Here is a 19,645-nt window from a genome sequence, read left to right on the forward strand (position 1 = left end):
AATGAATTTAATATCTCCTGCAGAACTTCAAATTTGTGACGGTGAAATCTGTAAAGATTATAATTATTCGCAATTAACTGCATTTGTTACGCTGTTGTTCTTTGATTTTAGTTCTTCTGTAATGTTTCATTTTTAATGCTATGATTTATAATTGTTATCGTCATTATCAATTAAAATTAAATTTAAATTTAAATTTATACAATTTCTAACTGAAACTAGACAAAATAACAATAATTCGTATGAGAATGTATATTGTAATGTGCATATATATTATTTCTTACAGTATTCCATTACCGATATACGTATTTTATTCATATTCCCAGTCAAATATTTCAAAAAGAAGGGCGGGGAAGTACAACATCGTGAGGAAACCTGCATGTGTCTAATTTCAACGAAATTCTGCCACATGTGCATCCACCAACCCGAATTGGAGCAGCGTGTTGGAATATGCTCCAAACCTTCTCCTCAAAGGGAGAGGAGGCCTTAGACCAGCAGTGTAAAATTTACAGGCTGTTAATGTTTAATGTATGCATTTCAAAAATAAATTCGAAATTAAGTAACTAATGAATGAATCATTTCTGTATAATCAATATTTGTATCATACTTGCCATGTTGGTAATTACAATTATGCTTGTACAAATCACAAGCAGTATTGAATTTACGCCTCAGATTTAGTCGTCGGTCTCTACCGCACACCAATCCACCTTCCGCGTGACAATACTTCGCTCGCCAACACCAATACTCACTGAGTACCGCCGCTTTACCTGGATCTATATCTTTTCGAGTTACCTAAGAATCAAATATCACTATTAAAATCATTAGAGATATAATGATTAAAGATAAGCAAACTTATATATATTATGAACGACAAATATGCAGTTCTATATGAAAATATATATATTAAAAATACAATTCTACTCTACTTCTAAATTTCTAAACTCTACTTAAAAATATTACATTTATAGGATGGAAGTATCCGACGGATGCTGTTCAAACCCTGCAGATATCACTTGATAGAAATTAATTTAATGAAAATATAATTGACTTTATGGAATGCTAAAGGTTGGTAAGCTTTGATTAAATATGGTTTTATTGAAAAACTAGTTTCGATTTATTTTATTCTGTTTTATTATCCATTTTTACGTCTTCTGCTTTAAGTTTTGCTGCATCTTGAGCTTCACCTATAGTCGATTCTGCATCTTGTTCCTGTTTAGAACTTTCTTCTTGTATATGTAATGATTTTTCTGTATCTTGCTCCTGATTGGAATTTGCTTCATGTATTTGTAATGATTCTTCTGCTTCTTTCTCCTGCTTAGAGTTGTCTTCATATTTTTCTGTTGTTTTCTCTTCATCTTGCTCCTGTCTTGAGTTTTCTTCGTGTATTTCTAATGAGTTTTCTGCATCTTGCTCCTGTTTGGAGTTTTCTTCGTCTATTTGTAATGATTTTTCTGCATCTTGGTCGTCGTTAGGCATTTCTTTATTTTTTTGTAATTTTTTTTCTGTTGACTTCTTTTCTTCAATTGGAGGCAAATTTCGACAGTGTCCGAGTGATACTTTAACATAACCTAAAAATTATAAAACGGTCTTATATATGCTAATCTAATTATTCATAACGTTCTTACTTTTATCGATGGTGGTTTGTTTACTCTCATCATCTAACTAAAGATTTTATCATCAAGCACCAAAATGTTATATAGATATTTGAATTGCAATTTACTGTTCTGAAAAATTGATATTGGATAACTTAATATCAAGTGGCAAGATTTCACCCAAAATTACGTTCCATCACGAAACTGGCTAATCAAACATTGTAATGTTTATTTATTTTTATTGTGCAACAATCTTAATGTTTATTTCACTGACATAAAAGTATCAACTTACTTGTTCCCTGTAAGCAATTGTATTCCTTCATATCACATGTATCAAAAAATCGACGTGTACCCTGATTATGATCTTCACCACAAATTTCTTTTGCATTATGTAAACAAGTTTTTGCCGTGAAACATTTCTGAAAAATGGAAAATACTTAATTCAATTAATAGTAGGCACGTATTCCGTAAATTACAAATACTTTTAATATTATGTAATATATGGTTTATAAGCAAATACTGGCTTATCTGATTTTCTTTATCTGCGCAGTTTTAAGTATCAAATCGTCTATAAGCTTGATGTACACAATTATTACTCTCCACGCGATACAACGAATATAATAATACGAATATATTTGATAAAATCCATAAAAAACGGAATCCTAACGCTGTGTCGAGTGTAGTCCCTATTGCAAGTATGGATTTTTTCTGACCCAATATAGTTTTTAATATAATACTTACATTATTGGCTTCAGATTGATATGGTATGAAGATTATAAATATTAAACCTGAAAATAAAATGTATGTATTAGAAATCTTACTAAGTACATAATGGAATAAAAATACTAACGCAACAATAACTTAACAGTGAGGAGTACATACCTACAAAAAATATTTGGTATCGCATATTTTCGTCGTATTTCAAAAGAACTTTCTATATGCAACAGTGAATTTAATAGTAAATAGTAAAATCTATTAAATCAATAAAAAATAAATGAAAATCGTTTTAATGTAATAAAATAATATCTATCAAATCAAACTCAAGTGAAATTGAAAATATTAAAGAAGTATGTTACAAAAATGGTTACTTATAATATTGACAATTTCGATTTGTACTCCAAAACCTATTCGGCAAAAGAGCTTTCATGTGCGTAAATACTTATAACAAATATATATATAGCTTACTTCTTACCAAATTCCATCAAAATCAGTTAAATGTAACCAAGACCTGAAAACGTAACAGAATTACTGTCATGCATTTCATCTTCACATTTATAATTTATTTTAAACACACAAAGTTATTCTTCCTAAATTATATATCAAATATCAATTCTCACCAAATCTCGATACAACTAATAATAAAACCATCGCACAAAATGCTAACTTCTATTATAAAAAATTGAGTTCGTCAACTTATACTTTCACGTTTTAACTAAACCGATCGTAATGAAATTCCGCATAGATGCTATCAGCGGTTTACAAAGAAGGTCTTGGGTACCTAATTCCTAGCCCCGTCTTCCACGCGGTCAAAGCCGTGCACGAAAACTATTTATACAAAATTATAAACCAACCAAAGATTCTATTCAAGTAGGTACAGACAAACATATTAAATATTTCAGTCATCATGCTTGGAGGCTTCGTTTTGTTCCCACGATCGCAAAAGAAGATGTGGACTCGAACCTAAAACAAAAGAAGTAAGGTGGTTTATCGACCAGTGTGACATACTTGAATTTAATTGTGAATACGGCACTAGTAAGTATAAATTAATTATATATAATTAAAAATAGATACTAAAAGTTAAAATATACTAAATACTGTGATATTTATACATATACATATGAATAAATCTATACTAATATATAAAGCGGAAGAGTTTGTTTGTTTGTTTGTTTGTTTAAACGCGCTAATCTCAGGAACTACTGGTCCGATTTGAAAAATTCTTTTTTTGTTGAATAGTTCATTTATAGAGGAAGGCTTTAGGCTATATAACATTACGCTGCGACCAATAGGAGCGCAGCGACAGTGAGAAATGTTGCAAAAACGGGGAAAAATATTCACATTTATGGACTTTCGATGCGTGCGCAGCATAAACGTTTTAAGTTACTCAAAAAATGTGTATGAAAGATATATTCCTCTTTTAATAATAAAAAAAAAGTCCGTGACACTATATGTCTCTTTGTTAAGAGTGTGCTAGCAGGCGGGGCACGGCGGCGGCTGAGGGGGAGGCGGGTCAGCCCCGCCGCCGCGCTCGCCACTCTCACTCTCACATAACGACTTAAAAAAATTAACATTCTTAATAGTTAAATTATTTATCAAAATTAGGTTTTGTTATCAGCTTATTTGCTCATTATTTTTTATCGTTTAAAATCGATTACATTTAAATCATAATCTGCTGTAGTTTTAACTTACGATATAAGATAAAATTTCAATGAACATTCCTTCGTACTTTGCAAGTAAACAATTCAAACGTTTCACGGTATAAATAAGGTATAAAAATTACATTACACACGTAAAAAAGTTCAAATTGGCGAGCGATACTTTCACCGATGCAGATTAATCATCACTGAGAAAATAAATTATGCAAATAAGCAAATAGGTGAATATCGTTTAAAATGACTACACAAATAAATTAGTAGTTCAATATTTCAAGTAATTTCTATTACGTTCAAGCATATTCAACACGGTTGTACTATAATCACCTTATGAAATAATAACACCAAAGGAGAAACAATCTAAACTTCTTATTGTTCGGTTTGTTTATCTTATTACGTTTAAGTTAATATTGTTTGTTTTCAACCGACTTCAAAAAGGAGGAGGTTATCAATTCGTCTGTATTTTTTTTTTATATGTCTGTTACCTCATAACTTTTCACTGGATTTTGTTAATTTTTTTTTGTTTGAAAGGTAGTGCTTCCCGTGGGGCCCCATTTTAATTTTATCCTGTTACGATGATGGTATCCTTATGAAAACGATATAAGTCTTAAATGTGCATTATGTATGTGCGCGATAAATAGGTGAATAACTCAAAATTGTGCCAACCAATTTTAATGATTCTTTTTTTATTATAAAGGATATACTTCAAGGGTACTATGGTGAAAGTTTGGTAAGGTTCTGAGCATAGGATCCATGACAAAGTAACGGTACGGAAGGGAACGGAACAATTCTAAGGAGCACGTTAGCGATACTCGGCCGAATCTTTTAGAAACAAAAATTTTGACAAAAAAAAACCGACTTCAAAAGAGAAAAAAAATAATATGCTCTAAAAAGTAAAAAATAATTGCTTATTATTCTACAACTTAATAATCAAGTAACTTATTCTACTTACCAATATGTAGGTACGTTCTGTGTTTCCACGCAAGGAGATAAGTATGTACCTACCCACTTTAAATCTAACTTAACACAAACCTATGAATAACAAACAATGATCACAATATTTTTTAGATTTATACTATGTAAAATGAAATTAAAAATATTTAGACTATTTAAAAGTCAGCAAAGTTATTACGATAATATATTATAGTTAAAATTATTGTTATTTTTGGAGGCGGTGTCAGCCAAGGTAGGTTTGTAAATATATGATATACTCCAAATTTGTAAATCTGGTCTATCGATAAATACACTTCTTCTTGATGTTTTTTTAAACCCTATACGTACATAGTGGTCCTATATAATGACAGAAAATTGGAATCAAAATTGAGTGTTTAAGCAAACATGTCTACCGTCAGGTATTACAATTCATGAACTTTTCTCCTAATCCAAGACAAAGAAAAGTCATTCAGATTTACTATTACATTTCCTGTTGAACGTTTTGTTTGTTTTGGCAGAGTATGAATTTTGTTTGTGATTTATTTATTTACAATTGACTTTTTCTTTTGTCTTACATCCAGATGTCGATACACCTGCATCGAATTGTTAACAAAAAAAATATTCGCAATCGTACACTATTGTACAATATTTCTTTTATGTTTAAGAAAAGGGTTGTCATAATTGACCGTATAACAATAAGCAATAAAAACACAGATGTTGGTAATTATTAAATTTTATGGCGACCTTTAAGATTTACACTGATGACAAAGAACAATTACTTTTTATGATAGTGAATATATATTATCTATTTGTTTGGGAGGGGGGAGCTCTTAAAAGGACGTGTCGGGCACGGTGTTGTAGTGGTGGCAAAGTGAATATACCTAAAATTCCAGAACCAACGTCAGTTTTTAAAGAACTGATATCAGGCTCAAATCCATCCTCAAAGCATTTCTTAAATCACTCAAGGCAGTATAATACACTTTTTCAAATGACTTCATTTGGTGCGAAAGAAATTCGTGAGGGAAACTTTATGCCTACTTTCAAAATCCAGGGACAAGTTTATCATTTGATCGGTAATTTACTTCCAGCTGAAGGTGCACAAGCCGAATTTTTGCAAATATATTTTGTGTCTCATGCAGATCAGATATCCTTGCGCTCAAACATAAACCCAACCTTGCAAATTGATCTTATCGACGCTCTCCAAACATATCTTCACGATCATAATACGTATATTCAGAGTTTTAAATACAATCTCGAAAATAGATCAACGCATGATTTGAAACTTATTATTCATGCTGATGTGAAACCTCCTAACGAGCATCGAGGTCGGTATAATGCGCCAATAGTAGATGAAGTAGCTGTTCTTTTAATAGATGAAGATAAAGGTTCCCGAGATATTGTGTTGAATAATAGAGAAGGCCGACTTCAACGAGTTTCTGAAACTCATAGATCGTACGACCCTCTTCAATATCCTTTACTGTTCCCCTTTGGAAGTGACGGATACTGTATAAATATTCCACAGCACAATACTGCTGCTAGATCTAAAACAATATCGTGTATGCAGTTTTATGCATTTAGACTCATGGTAAGAATAAATGACTTTAACAGCTTTCATTACTTCAAAGGATTATTCAACCAATGCGTAATGAAAATCAGGATATAACATTAGCCTATACTGATAACGTATACAATGATGGACTTATATTAATTGAAGATAAAATTCATGAAATTTCAGATAAATCATTGACTGATTTTGGGCTTCCTGCATCTAAAAGGAATAATTCACATAATAATTTAGATCCTTTAGAAGTAGCACTACGGAAGCCGTATGATGTAAATGAATTAAATCAGTATATTACTGAAAATGAACCAAAATTAGTTAATGACCAGGTGACGGCGTACAATCGTGTTATGTGCAGTATTCGTTTTAACGAAGGAAAAATATTTTTTTTGGATGCTCCAGGTGGAACTGGAAAGACTTTTATTACTAATCTCATATTAGCAAAAGTAAGGTCTCAGGGAAAAATAACCTTGGTAGTTGCGTCGTCGGGAATTGCGGCAACTTTATTAGCAGGTGGACGCACAGCTCATTCCACTTTTAAACTGCCTCTAACTGTTTCTTTACAAAAAGATAGCGTGTGCTCTATTCGCAAAAATGGCCCTCTGGGTAAAGTTTTACAAGACGTTTCTTTAATTATCTGGGACGAATGTACCATGATCCATAGAGCTCATGTAGAGGCTCTAGATAGAACTCTCAGAGATATTAGAAGTTGTGATAAAATTATGGGTGGGATTACCGTTATGTTTTCTGGGGATTTTCGACAAACTTTACCGGTAATTTTAAGAGGAACTAGAGCAGACATTGTAAGGTCTTGCCTTAAAAGTTCACCGTTATGGAAATTTGTCCATACCTTAAAACTATCTACGAATATGAGAGCACATTTGGGGGGAGGAAGTACAAATTTTCCTTCAAAGTTACTTTTAATAGGAGATGGAAAAGTACCTCATTCTGAAAATAAAATTGAAATTGATCGCGATTTAGGAGAAAAAGTGACTAGCATAGAGGATTTAATATCAAAAGTTTACCCTAATATCGTCGAAATAGAAAATAAAGATTACCAATGGATGTGTCAAAGGGCAATATTGGCGGCGAGAAATAGTAGCGTTGACGAAATTAACGACCTAATTTTAACCAAACTTCCAGGCGATATAACTACCTACACATCTATTGATAATGTAATGGATCAAGAAGATGCTGTCCATTACCCACAAGAGTTTCTCAATTCTTTAAACCCGAGCGGCCTTCCACCACATTCCCTGAAGTTAAAAATAGGTGCTGCGATAATTTATAGGCCAACTATATGTCGCGTTGTCAAGATCGGGTTGCGGGCAAAATCAGTATGTTCTTCTACCACAAGAAAATAAAACTAAAAATATAATCTACGCTGAAGTACTGTAAAACATATTATTAAATCTTATTGACGATTATAATAACAAAAACCAACGTGAGCAATCAAACGATAATCATGATAGTGTTTCCGACAACTACGCGAACGAAGTCGCGGGCACAGCTAGTATAATATAAAAAATGTAAATAATTTCAAAACGTACTAACCTATATAATTTAAATTTTATTTTACATTGAAAGTATCTACATTATATGCTAGTATTCATCATTAATTTCATATATATACGTGACTAAATAAGCTGTACTTGTTTACTAATAAATAATTATAATGTATTTTTTCACATTCTTTGTTTCCAGAATTCAAAATGGCTCCTACAGTAAAATGTCAACAAGTACCGCCATTATAGTCCACAAACAACAATCCATCACAAAATATTCACATTAACAGTCACTAAACATTATACGTCGAAACTCATAGAATACCTAGATTACGGGAAGTTTAAGTTATTTCTTAGACAATAGTATGTTTTAATAAACAAGGTGCTAATAACACCATGCAACTAGCTTCATTTACAGTGCCTCGCTCCACAAGGCAAGCTATCCTATCGAAACCAGAATGTCAAATAAATTAACAGGTATTTTTTTTATTTATAACAAATATTCTTGTTCACGTTGTTTTCTTAGATTATTCATATATTCTAAATAGAGTGTCGTACTACAAAAGAACTAAAATAGACGAGTGAACTTTATTGCCTTAGTGTGCGTGACAGCTACACTTGACACTCTCAGTCATACTTTACTAGTGTGCGTAAACTTAGTGACAAACTGTCGACCATTATTTTTTTCAACGTGCTTACCACTTTGAGAGTCTATACAGACATATAAATAATCAAAGATTGCTTTTTTGTTTTTTTTTTTTAATTATTGTCTGTTACACTTTTCCCTCTTATTATTAATCATTTACTTTATTAGTTTGAAGAAAGCCTCTGAGGGTTATTTAACCTTCGACTATAGAAACCGGCACTATATATAAATACATTTATGAAGTTGATTCTCTCGCCCTTTAACCGGAATACAACAATAAAAATTATAGCTATTTACCGATAGTGAGTAATAAAAGAAATAATCCACTAACTGACTGACCAAACTGATTTGAGTAATAATTTTCCATTACACAGGGATTTTGGTGGTTTTCGTTTTAATCACCTTGGTGTCTTCACACGGACCTCCATTGGAGCGCGACAATGAAGACATAGCAATGGGGAGGAAGGTAAAAAAAGTACGACATGTTCTATTCTAATACATTTATAAAAGACTGATAGACTTCATTCCTTTGATACTTAATTGGAACATATTTTTAAGCAATTTATTAAAAATTAACATAAATAATTGTTATAAGAATCTCGAAGACACAGAACTTAAGCAGGACTGATACTAACATTAATAAGCTTTTATTTGATTCGAATGAATTTTAAACCAGTTTCATTCAACCGATCTGATAAGAAATAATCCAAACATTTTTAATATTGCAGATGGGTGCCAAGTGGTGCAGCATGGCGAAGGTTTGCAATCATGATCGCGTACCGATCTGTGGCATCAGTCACGCTGGCGATGTGATGGGCTTTCGAGACCTCTGCGACATGTTTGACTATAACTGCATAAGAAGAAGGAGTTAGTTCATCTATTATATAGTTTTCTTTTGTCTTTTCAATTATTTGTACTTGTAACATGCACTCGATTCGAAATTTAAAAAATAATCTGTTCGTTTTGATATCTCTGTTGTAGTTGAACGGTAGCTTCGCTGAGCTCCATTTGCAGTGACTACTAACTAAATTAATTAATTTTATTACCTACGCTTTGATCGTGTCGTTTAGCACTTTAAACTTTTATAATAAAACTTCATATTTAATAAAAATACTAGGTGTATTTTTACGAATACAATAATAATATTTTGTGACATTGTATAATATTAATTTTATAAATATGAATCTTATTTCAGATTACAAGCAAACTGCCTGCCCAGAAGACAAGTCGATATTAACCGTGTCGCGACGCCCAACCAACAGTTTTTATGATGATTAATTTTATTTGTATATACCAAACATTATAAAGTTAATGAAATATATTTTATGTAATGTTAAAAAGTATAAATTGTCTTCGCGTAAATGAAGCTTAAATAAATAAAATAACCTATTCAAATCTCATATTGTATAAATTAAACAAACCCAGATCATTGTTTCGACGTCATCAGAGTCAGAGGGAAAATCTGAAAAATATTAAATAAATTACTTTTTTAATAGAATAAGAAGAGTGTCACCTATACAAAGGGTTTTAATTAACCCATGTTGTTTATTAACCCATTATGTCCCATAAAACCATGGGTTTGCTCAGATTTGATTGATTGGATTTATAATGGATACGTTTGAGCGCAATAGGAGTAGTATATATTACCTTATTCTAAATTAATCTGATAAGAAAATAATCTCATACAAACTGTAATAGTTTAGACTCTAAACCAAGGGTCTCAACTTTTGACCAACCTTTCCTTGCTTTCCTAGACACTGGATTGTTCCAACTTCCAAACTTCGAGATGCTACTGAGAGTTCATTTATACGTAACCTAATGATCCAAAATATTTTATTGATCCGACCTGGGATTTTAACCTAGGACCAACAGATATGCATTTATACGATAATAACTAGATCAACTGTATTGCTTACTGCTACTAATTAGCTGTACTGATAAAATAATACTGTAACAACTGAAACAACAGATTATGTATGTAAATAATCCCTAATTACATGCTATCCGTATCAAAACTTTGCATTTCACTGTACCATGTTTCTATAGGTAGATAAAACATAATTATTTATAACGGTTGCATCCTTAGTCACCGAAGTATAACAATAAAAAAATCTTTTAGGGATACGCAAAGTTTTTAGTACTTTTTTCTACATAAGGATCATTACAACCCTTGTAATGCAATATTATTTTCTATAGTATCGTAAGTACATAGGATATATTTACAAAAAATAATACTTATCGATATGCAACTATATTCCTAATGTATTTTTATCTGAGGTAGCTGGGTTCGTGTGAGTGATTATGACAGACCAATTAAGGCAGTGGTCTCACGAGAGATTAATGTAGACATTTCTTATGATGGATAATTAATTACAAACACCTTGAATTGATGTGATAAATATGACAGAAAGTTAAAGAGTGCTTATAATTGCGAAACATACTTTATTTGTGTAAGCTTTTAAAAACATTTCACAACATTTTTGAAGTTCAAATTAAATTTAAAGTTATCATCGGTTCGTAATGTATATTCTAAGAATAACCGGTAAAGAACCAACGCCAATAACATTACGTAGATATGTTCATTAAATACAATTATACAACAAAATAAATATACTTAACAAACAACAAAAAATAGCTTTTGCATAAATCATGACCACGTCGCTACGCGCACCTTCTCCCCTCGCCTCAATAGGTGCCTTAGAGACTAACAGGGTTCTCAGTACCCTGGGAATCCCCCTTAAGAATTGGAGGCCCGCATAGGCGGGCTGACCGTCACAGTAGCATGCCAAAGCGATCCTGTGGCGCCCGCTGAAAAAAGGGAGAGGGTACCGTTGGTGTTTTAGTGGGTATTCCAGTGTACTTAGCGCAGTCCGGGGTACCGGTAGGTCCCACATACCCCTCCACTTTACTGGGGAACGCGTAATGCGTTTTTCCACCGAGAAAAAAAAATCATGACTGCGTAGGATGGGAGCATTTTTTATCGTCGAATCGCAACTTCAATTTTCAGAGCCAATCCGTGTGGTGCCATTCTCCTGGAAAAAATATCTCTGGAAAGCAAATGCATCAAAAATTTATAATATCTTTTAGAATAGGTTTATTAATACACACATATAGGGTAACTATACAAGATAGAAGTCTACATGAGAATGTTTAACACAATAGACTGTTAGCTAACATCCGTTTATTGTGCTATCCACAGTTACCTTTATACGTGACACATAGGATTAATACCAAGTCGACAGGTTCTGAAATGACTACAGTTTAAAAAAGCTTTTAAATATGTTCTTTAAAATATTTTTCTTGCTACAGTTACTTGTGCTGATAAATTCACATATCGTTGGTGATAAAACGCATCTGGTAAGAGGATTATTATTATTTTTAATTAAATATATATATATAACAGTTAAATATCTAAACAATTATATTATTGTTCTGCCGCTTAATTCATTACTTTTAAGATATATTAACAGTTCAACCTATAATTCGATGCATGTTGCTTTACACAGTATCAATATTATGAATGAATAAAATTATTTATTCATAATATATATATTATTAATAATTGCTTAATACTATTGATTTTAAATGAATATGTATTTTATTTTTCAGACAGAATTAAAGAAATTATGTGAGCACGCCTACATTTGCTTTCACGACAACGTAATTATATGCGGTAAATCTGTGAATGAGGCGAGAACATTTCTAGATCTATGCGACCTTTATGAATATTCCTGCGAATACAATATGGGTAATTAATATTAACTTTACATCCACAAACACCAATTACTACCATATACCAATCCAAGTCTCTAATTAAGATCTCTGTTACACGAGCTTTTTATAATTTTACAAGGCTATATTACAGGCTAATTAGAAGGCAATCATCCGACATCCTAATGAGATAAACTATCGACGCCTTATTATATAACCAACTACCACGGTGACAAGTTTAATAGCGGATGATATAGACTTCGTTTCGAATGTGTATTTTTGACACTAAAAGCGCTTGATACTGATCCCAAAAATGTTATCGTTTTCATTATTTAAAACTGACTAATATAACTCGTTAAAATCTCTTTCTTCGTCCATCATACTAGAGCACTATTGAATAGGTTTTAATAATTGTAATGATATAAGGAATTAATTGTACAAATATGATATACCATAGGAAAATATCGTGGATTCTCATTCAGGCAAGCACCACTGAATGAGCCACGCGGTACCGAAATAATATTTATTTCTGTCCGATTAGACTAAATATATAGAGATTGTATATAGTGTACATATCAAATGTCCATTATAGTATATCCTGTATAATCTCTAGCATTGTTTTATGACACCTTTAAGGACATTTTCTGATGAGTTAATCCTGGTAAATGTTCTTGGATGATGAATTGGATATGTGAATAAAATTACTTCACGGCTTATTTATAATAACAATAAATATTAAAAGCATGATACATTAACTAAATATATTTAATACCGATTCTTCTAAGTAAGTTCTGGACGCTGGTAGCTTTACTTTTAATATAGTCTTGTGAAATGATAATTCTAAGGTACAAGTCTTCTCAATCTTTAAATTATTTATGACCAATATTGAAATATAATTTGCTTTCATAACAATCATTAAAATTTAGGCCCTTATTATAAACAAATAAAAAATAAAATAGTTACTGTACAAATCAAGACCTCGTGGAATGTTGGCTAGAATTCTATCAGTATTTCCTCGTTGAATCCTAATTCATATCCTCTGGGTAATAAATGAAACAGCCCTCCTGTTACTAGTGGAGGCAATAAGGCGACGTGTGATATTTTTATTGAAGGTTTTTGCACTATTTCATCAAAGTCCAAGTGTTTCAACTGCAAATGGGACTAAGACATAATTTTGAATTAGAGACGTACATATATTTGGTTCGTTTGATTTTAACTTATTAATAATAATTAGTACTTCCAGTTTTCAGGCACGTCAAAGAAGAGGAAGGTGTTTGTCCGAACCCAAGAGAATTAAATCCAGGTGTCGGTTAACTTTTATGTAGGTTATAAGAAAAAAATCAAGTATTGAATCCGAAAAGTTTATTTCAAATAATTTATATTTCTCATGTCAATGTTAAAACTGTATCAAATACAACGTTTTAAGAATATTTCTTTTTAATTTATTTGAATATTCATATATACAATTATCAATCTTATATCTGAAAATTTTCAAAAAGTAAAAAAGAACGTTGATTATTTAGACGATTTATAATATTGGTGTGCAGGAAGGTACGAAGGCGAAGTCTGAAAAAAAATAATACAGAAAATTATAATCACCATTATTTAAATAAATGAGTAAATAAAATTATAATGACTTAACCAGTCTCAGAAATTTTCATGCTCTACAGATTATAAAAAGGTATATAAAAATATATATACTAACTGTATTTCCAATAGCAGTTGACTTGTAGCATGTGACATATATCCTCAAATTTACCATAGCCAAAGGTATCATCGTATCCACAAACAGTTTCCATTGTTCTTTCACATAACACAGCCACCGAACACCAAGGGCTTGGTTTGTCTTTCACGGCTTGAGTATTTGGTACAAACATGGGCTTATTAGTGACAGGACGCGGCTGAAAAGAAAAATCTATTGATTTTCCAAACCAACATCGGGACATCGTTTTCGGAAATTAAATCAAAGTGTTTTTTTTTTAATAATTTTTATTTTTTATAAAAAATGGACATTGACCGCGATTAGGATGATTCATATTCATCTTTTATTGCAACATGAAATATATTAATATTTATATTTTGAAATATATTTATATTTTGAAATATATTTATATTTGGAAATATATTAATTTAATCTAGTAATAAATAGATATTTTGCTAATATAAATAATTAATAATCAGTCTCACTGCTAGATACACGGTGTTCTACAACGGTTAATGGGTGTTCATCGCTACGTAACTCTGCAATTACTATATCCTTAAAGAATGTTATGTATTTTGGAAAGCTCTTTGCAAATCTTACAATTGGATGATCCTTATCAGCTTCCCCTCCACTACGTCTGGTCTGATAAACGTCCAATTTTTCAGGAAGTTTGGGTATAGGTTGCGCAATTTTTCTAGTTAACGAATTTACAAGTTTCTTAGTCGTGTCTTCATTTCTTTGAAGCATATCAACGAGATGTTCCAGAGCCTGAGTATGCTGAATTAATTTATCTTCCACGAATTGATTGAAGTCGCTCAGTCTGTTATTACCGGAAGTTCTTCGTGTTCTCTGTCAAAACAAAATTACTATTTAGCTTAAGCGTACGAATTTATAAATCTAAGAAATATATAAAAAATGATTTTATCCACCTTAACAATGGAATCCGTCTTCATAGGATATCCTAGTATTTTTTCTGACTTTTCAAAGTCGGTTTGATATGAGAAGATGACTAAGGAGAGGAACACAGCACCTATATTTATAATTTATAATTATTTATTGTTTTTTATATGCATTTTTTTATTAAATATAAAGTATATTATAAAAATATTACCTACGGTAAATGGTCGCATTGTCTATTTGTTGTAACGTACGTCTAACAAATAGGTCGGAGAGAGAAGAAAACACCACTTATACCCTCGATAATCTCACGTACTGTTGGATTAGTTTTGGTACTCGTGTTTTTATGTGTATAATTAATAATTAATATAATTTAACTTGTACATAGCGTATTAAAAATTCTCTGTAATAGGTAGGTAAATTACTGTAACTTACAGTATTTAATTTTTTATTCAGTTTTTTCAGTAAAGTGCTATGTAGTGTGGTGTAATGTTACAGTTTGTTGACTTTGTTGTCCAATAATAATAAGTCCAAAAAAAAAAGAAGATGGAAATCGCAACTATGTTTGCTTTAAAAATTATGCACCAACAACCTTTGTTAACCAACTGTAATTCAAATTCAGTCATAAGACCTTTTTTGCCAGAAGCATCTAGATTTTAGAAACTAGACATCAGAACTATAACTTAGCTTTTTCGTCTATATTTACTATTTCCGAAATTGTTAAGCAAATAATAATATTACTAAAAATAAACCAACATAATAAAAACCGAGGGCATAATAATTAATATGATATTGTATGAATAAAAAGTTTTTTACAAGGATCAAAGTTTTTAAGCCACATATATTCCCGACGTGATTTATAGACATTAAGCGCAGCGTGATTTAATTACCAGCGTTGATACGGCTCTCAGACAGTAAATTGCACTATTACAGCCGTTACATGCTCCTAAATGTAATTATAGGGACAAAAAATAAATAAAAAATTAAAAAGCTAGAAATTTCTGCTTAGGACGACAATTACGTATGTACTAATAGAATACCAAAAATCAACACGCATAAGAAAACTATAACTAGAACACTACTATAATATATAATACTATAGATTCAATTTTTAAAAATTAAGAACACAATTTTATTCAAGTATTTTTTTAATCGTCTGGTTTACGAAAATATATTAATTGTAAATGTTGTTGCCTAAACTAGTCTAATATTAATAAAATATATTTTTTTATATATACATATTTTTTTAATAAGACCCATAAATGTTCATACGTAGATGTTGAATTACATATTCAACATCTACGTGGACGACGTATCAAGATTTTTGTCTTTAGAACGAATGAGACAAATAGGTCATTTTAATTTAATATCATATAAAAAAATATTCTTTAATATAAAAATATCTACAATTCCTTATATCGCCAATGCGACACCAAACTTGGGCCTTAAGATATCATTGTCCCTTGTGCCTTTAGTTACACTGGTTCACTCACCCTTCACACGGAAAGGGGGTGGGTGGTGCCTACCCATATTGGCCACCGCAAAGCGATCTTCTATATGCAATGCAACGCAATTGGCAATCAATAGAACATACGTTCATTGTGAACAAAGTACCAGACAGAGGTATTCGCAATATTACAAAATAGTTTAAAAGTAGATACGTATATAGTTTTAATAATTATCAAGTTTTTCGCTATACTCGCTAAAAAGGTCCAACGCTGAAATTTACATTATGTAAAAACATAAACTTAATTTTCATAGTAGATATACTATGATAAAGAATCCAGTTACAATTCTTTGTTTCTAAGCATATGCATATTATCTATTTATAAATAACATCTGTCAAAGATTATATAAAAAAAAAAAAACAGAAAAATCAAACATGTATACAATTATAATTAAAAAGATATATTTAATTAAATGATTACCTGTTTTATTAATTTCTCATTATTAATTATATAGAAATGAATACAACGTAGACTTGCGTGACCGAACATGCGGCCGTGTGGACCAACCCAGACAAACCTAGAGAGTCCTTCAACGTCATCCATTAACCTTTACTCAAGTGAATTTGCTGATATACTATCATTATTAAATTGAGGGCTCTTTACTTCGTCCCTCCATCGCGACACAATATAATCCGTTCGGGTTAAAGTAGCAGAGTGGGTTATCCTTTATTTTGTACCTTATCCCTTAGCTTTTGTTAGAGAGTAATTCACGAAAAAGGATTTATATTTCGCATTGTTTAATCTATGTATTAGTCAATAAATTAGTACACGTGAAAAAAAAACTATAATTCGATCAAAATTTTACATTCGATTTTCGATAACTTATTTAATGTGTTAATAATCGCGATGACAATAAAACACTGACGCAGGCATTTTGTTTTCAATAAAAATAACAAAAAGTGTTTCCGATAAAGAATCGATTTCAATACATATTATTTATGACTTTAAAACCAACGTGGGTTTATGTGTATTTATATTTCTATAAGGATGTAAGAAAATGATATTTTTTATATAAAATGATACAATGTTAATATTATCGTTATTATTAGGTAAGATAAAATGATCACAAGGCTTAAAATTTGGGTTGATTTGACCAGTCTTATTATTATTATTAATTATTTTTATTTTTACAGCATACAATGCAATAATGATATTTCCTTTGGTGTCTACACACAGTGAGACTATTAAGGTAAACCACAGATTATTTATTATTTTTATAACTATCTAGTAATTCTATTTTTAGTTCGTTCGTTGTGCTAGTATCACCCACGTACCAGATATTTTATGGCCAAACAGCAATACTTAGTATTATTGTGTTCCGGTTTGAAGGGTGAGTAAACCAGAATAACTACCTGTAGTTCCTGAACAAGGGACATAACATCTTAGTTCCAAAAGGTTGGTGGCGCATAAGTGATGTATGGAATGGTTAACATTTCGTATATGGGCGGTTGTGACCACTTACCCTCAGGTGGTCCAATTGCCAGTCCACGTACCTATATCATAAAAAAAAAAATTGCCAATATTTTTAATATAATTCATAATTATTTTCAAACAACATTGTTATTTTTAATAAATCTATATTATATAAGATTTTAAACTAACATGGTTATTTTTATTACTAACAGTATTTAAAACGGGATATTTACCATGATTTTTAATTTTATTTGGTGGAGCTCGATATTTCGACATTATCTACGAATGTCTCGTGAACAAGACATCCCGTTTCAAATACTGTTAGAAATCTATATTAATTTTTTATTTATATTTTTAGAACGAAGAAGAATGTAAAATAGCGGATTTATGTGTTCACGATAAAGTACCAATGTGCGGTATCGATTCTTGCGGGGAAATGAGGACGTTCATAGACGCATGCGACATGCATGAATTTAACTGCGACAGTAAGAAAGGTTACGAAATGTTACTTAATCATTATTAGATTGTATATTTATTTTCTTTTAAATTGTGATAAAGTCATATATACTCCATACATATTTCATTAATTAATATTACAAATTTCACGCTAATAATATATATGTACACACACATAGTTTTATTACACACACTGGCACGTGGCAATTTTGATCCCCCTCCTCTAAATCCGGGCCTGTAATAATCGTAAATGTAAAAAAGAATATTAAAAAAATATACTTTAATTTTTTTTTTCTATGAAGCTATTTTGCTATTAAAATTTATCAGGAGCTCAAAAAATTTATCTCATTCTTCGTGTCTTTCAATACATGAATTAGATACACGAGTAATTCAATATCAATTTTTTTATCAAAATTGCAACCTACGCTGTCGGAAAACCCTATAACCCTATATATAAATATTCTTTAAGTATGTCATTGAATTCGTAAATAACTACGTCACTATTTGAAATATCATCCGGTCTTTGTTTGGATATCTGTATTTGGGTAGTGTAAGCTTCCGGACCCTCGACACAGTTTATTAGGAAGCTTCGATTGTTAAGCATTTATTTTTTATTTTTTTTGCACACACACACAATTGCACAAAAAATATAAATTATAAAAAAGATGCGGTTAATGCTAAGAGTTAAGACCTAAGAGAACACAGAGCATCTACGCTTTTAGCGTTAACGCTGTTTAACCTCAGGAAGTGCAAGAAGGTTTATAGGAGTACAAAAGAAAAAGAAAAGATTTTAAGTGTAAAACAATTAACTCATATCATCATACATTTAAATAAACACACACACATACATAAATAAATAAATACGATAATATACAATCACTTCATATCGTGAGAAATTAAATACTTGATAAAAATAATTGTTTAACTTTACGTATAAATGCGCGTGAAGGAGCTTTTTTAATATTTTAATTGCAGATTTCAAGCAAAGGCCTATTCACGAATGCTGGGTCACTTGTAAAAGAGGACGCTCGTTCAAGAAACCGGAATTCCGAACTGATTGTAACATAAACGTCAAAAATAGATTATAATAAATAATAAAAGTATAATTTTTTAAAGAAAATACTTTTGTAATTTTATCTCCGCCTATTATTTATGGTCACTTATTTTAACTTACTATTATTTTAATCTATGCTATTTAAAAATTTTATTTATTTCTGAAATGATGTCGGATAGACAATTATTAACCAAGTGTTATGGTTTTAGATTTATTAAAGATTTTTACTTCTACTTTCATGTACATATATTTCTTCAGACAAATACCGTTACTTCACCTTCCCTTCTACGTTTTTCTT

General features: G+C 30.9%; 4 protein-coding genes and 1 long non-coding RNA gene across 6 annotated transcripts; 3 read left to right on the forward strand and 2 right to left on the reverse strand.

Annotated features, from left to right (window-relative positions):
* Window positions 1–1,116: 1,116 nt before the first annotated feature.
* On the reverse strand, window positions 1,117–2,534 carry LOC135193880 (regulator of nonsense transcripts 2-like). Its single transcript, XM_064218140.1, has 4 exons — window positions 2,472–2,534; window positions 2,331–2,377; window positions 1,882–2,008; window positions 1,117–1,565 (listed from the first exon to the last, which is right to left on the reverse strand). The coding sequence occupies exons 1-4, from the start codon at window positions 2,494–2,496 to the stop codon at window positions 1,117–1,119; spliced, it is 648 nt and encodes a 215-aa protein (XP_064074210.1). The 5' UTR covers window positions 2,497–2,534.
* A 100-nt stretch (window positions 2,535–2,634) lies between these two features.
* LOC113401705 (uncharacterized) lies at window positions 2,635–10,004 on the forward strand. Of its 2 annotated transcripts, none has more exons than XM_064218053.1 (6): window positions 2,635–2,736; window positions 3,209–3,341; window positions 8,160–8,437; window positions 8,981–9,081; window positions 9,335–9,473; window positions 9,802–10,004. In XM_064218053.1, exons 3-6 carry the CDS (start codon window positions 8,419–8,421, stop codon window positions 9,882–9,884), a joined length of 342 nt encoding a protein of 113 aa, XP_064074123.1. In that variant the 5' UTR covers window positions 2,635–2,736; window positions 3,209–3,341; window positions 8,160–8,418; the 3' UTR covers window positions 9,885–10,004. The 2 variants fall into 2 exon arrangements, with proteins under 2 accessions (XP_064074123.1, XP_026497520.1); XM_026641735.2 differs by having other exon boundaries at window positions 8,981–9,072.
* Window positions 10,005–11,826: 1,822 nt separating this feature from the next.
* On the forward strand, window positions 11,827–13,718 carry LOC135193869 (uncharacterized). Its single transcript, XR_010309491.1, has 3 exons — window positions 11,827–11,963; window positions 12,216–12,354; window positions 13,561–13,718. It is a non-coding gene; the product is annotated as an uncharacterized LOC135193869 (long non-coding RNA).
* A 110-nt stretch (window positions 13,719–13,828) lies between these two features.
* Window positions 13,829–16,446, reverse strand: LOC113401706 (uncharacterized). Its single transcript, XM_064218141.1, has 5 exons — window positions 16,410–16,446; window positions 14,949–15,049; window positions 14,620–14,868; window positions 14,023–14,218; window positions 13,829–13,883 (listed from the first exon to the last, which is right to left on the reverse strand). The coding sequence occupies exons 1-5, from the start codon at window positions 16,444–16,446 to the stop codon at window positions 13,846–13,848; spliced, it is 621 nt and encodes a 206-aa protein (XP_064074211.1). The 3' UTR covers window positions 13,829–13,845.
* A 912-nt stretch (window positions 16,447–17,358) lies between these two features.
* Window positions 17,359–19,406, forward strand: LOC135193872 (uncharacterized). Its single transcript, XM_064218128.1, has 4 exons — window positions 17,359–17,473; window positions 17,558–17,613; window positions 18,196–18,331; window positions 19,269–19,406. The coding sequence occupies exons 1-4, from the start codon at window positions 17,449–17,451 to the stop codon at window positions 19,379–19,381; spliced, it is 330 nt and encodes a 109-aa protein (XP_064074198.1). The 5' UTR covers window positions 17,359–17,448; the 3' UTR covers window positions 19,382–19,406.
* The last annotated feature ends 239 nt before the right edge of the window (window positions 19,407–19,645 follow it).

Source organism: Vanessa tameamea, chromosome 20 (assembly GCF_037043105.1).
Source record: "Vanessa tameamea isolate UH-Manoa-2023 chromosome 20, ilVanTame1 primary haplotype, whole genome shotgun sequence".
Taxonomy (NCBI): Eukaryota; Metazoa; Arthropoda; class Insecta; order Lepidoptera; family Nymphalidae; genus Vanessa; species Vanessa tameamea.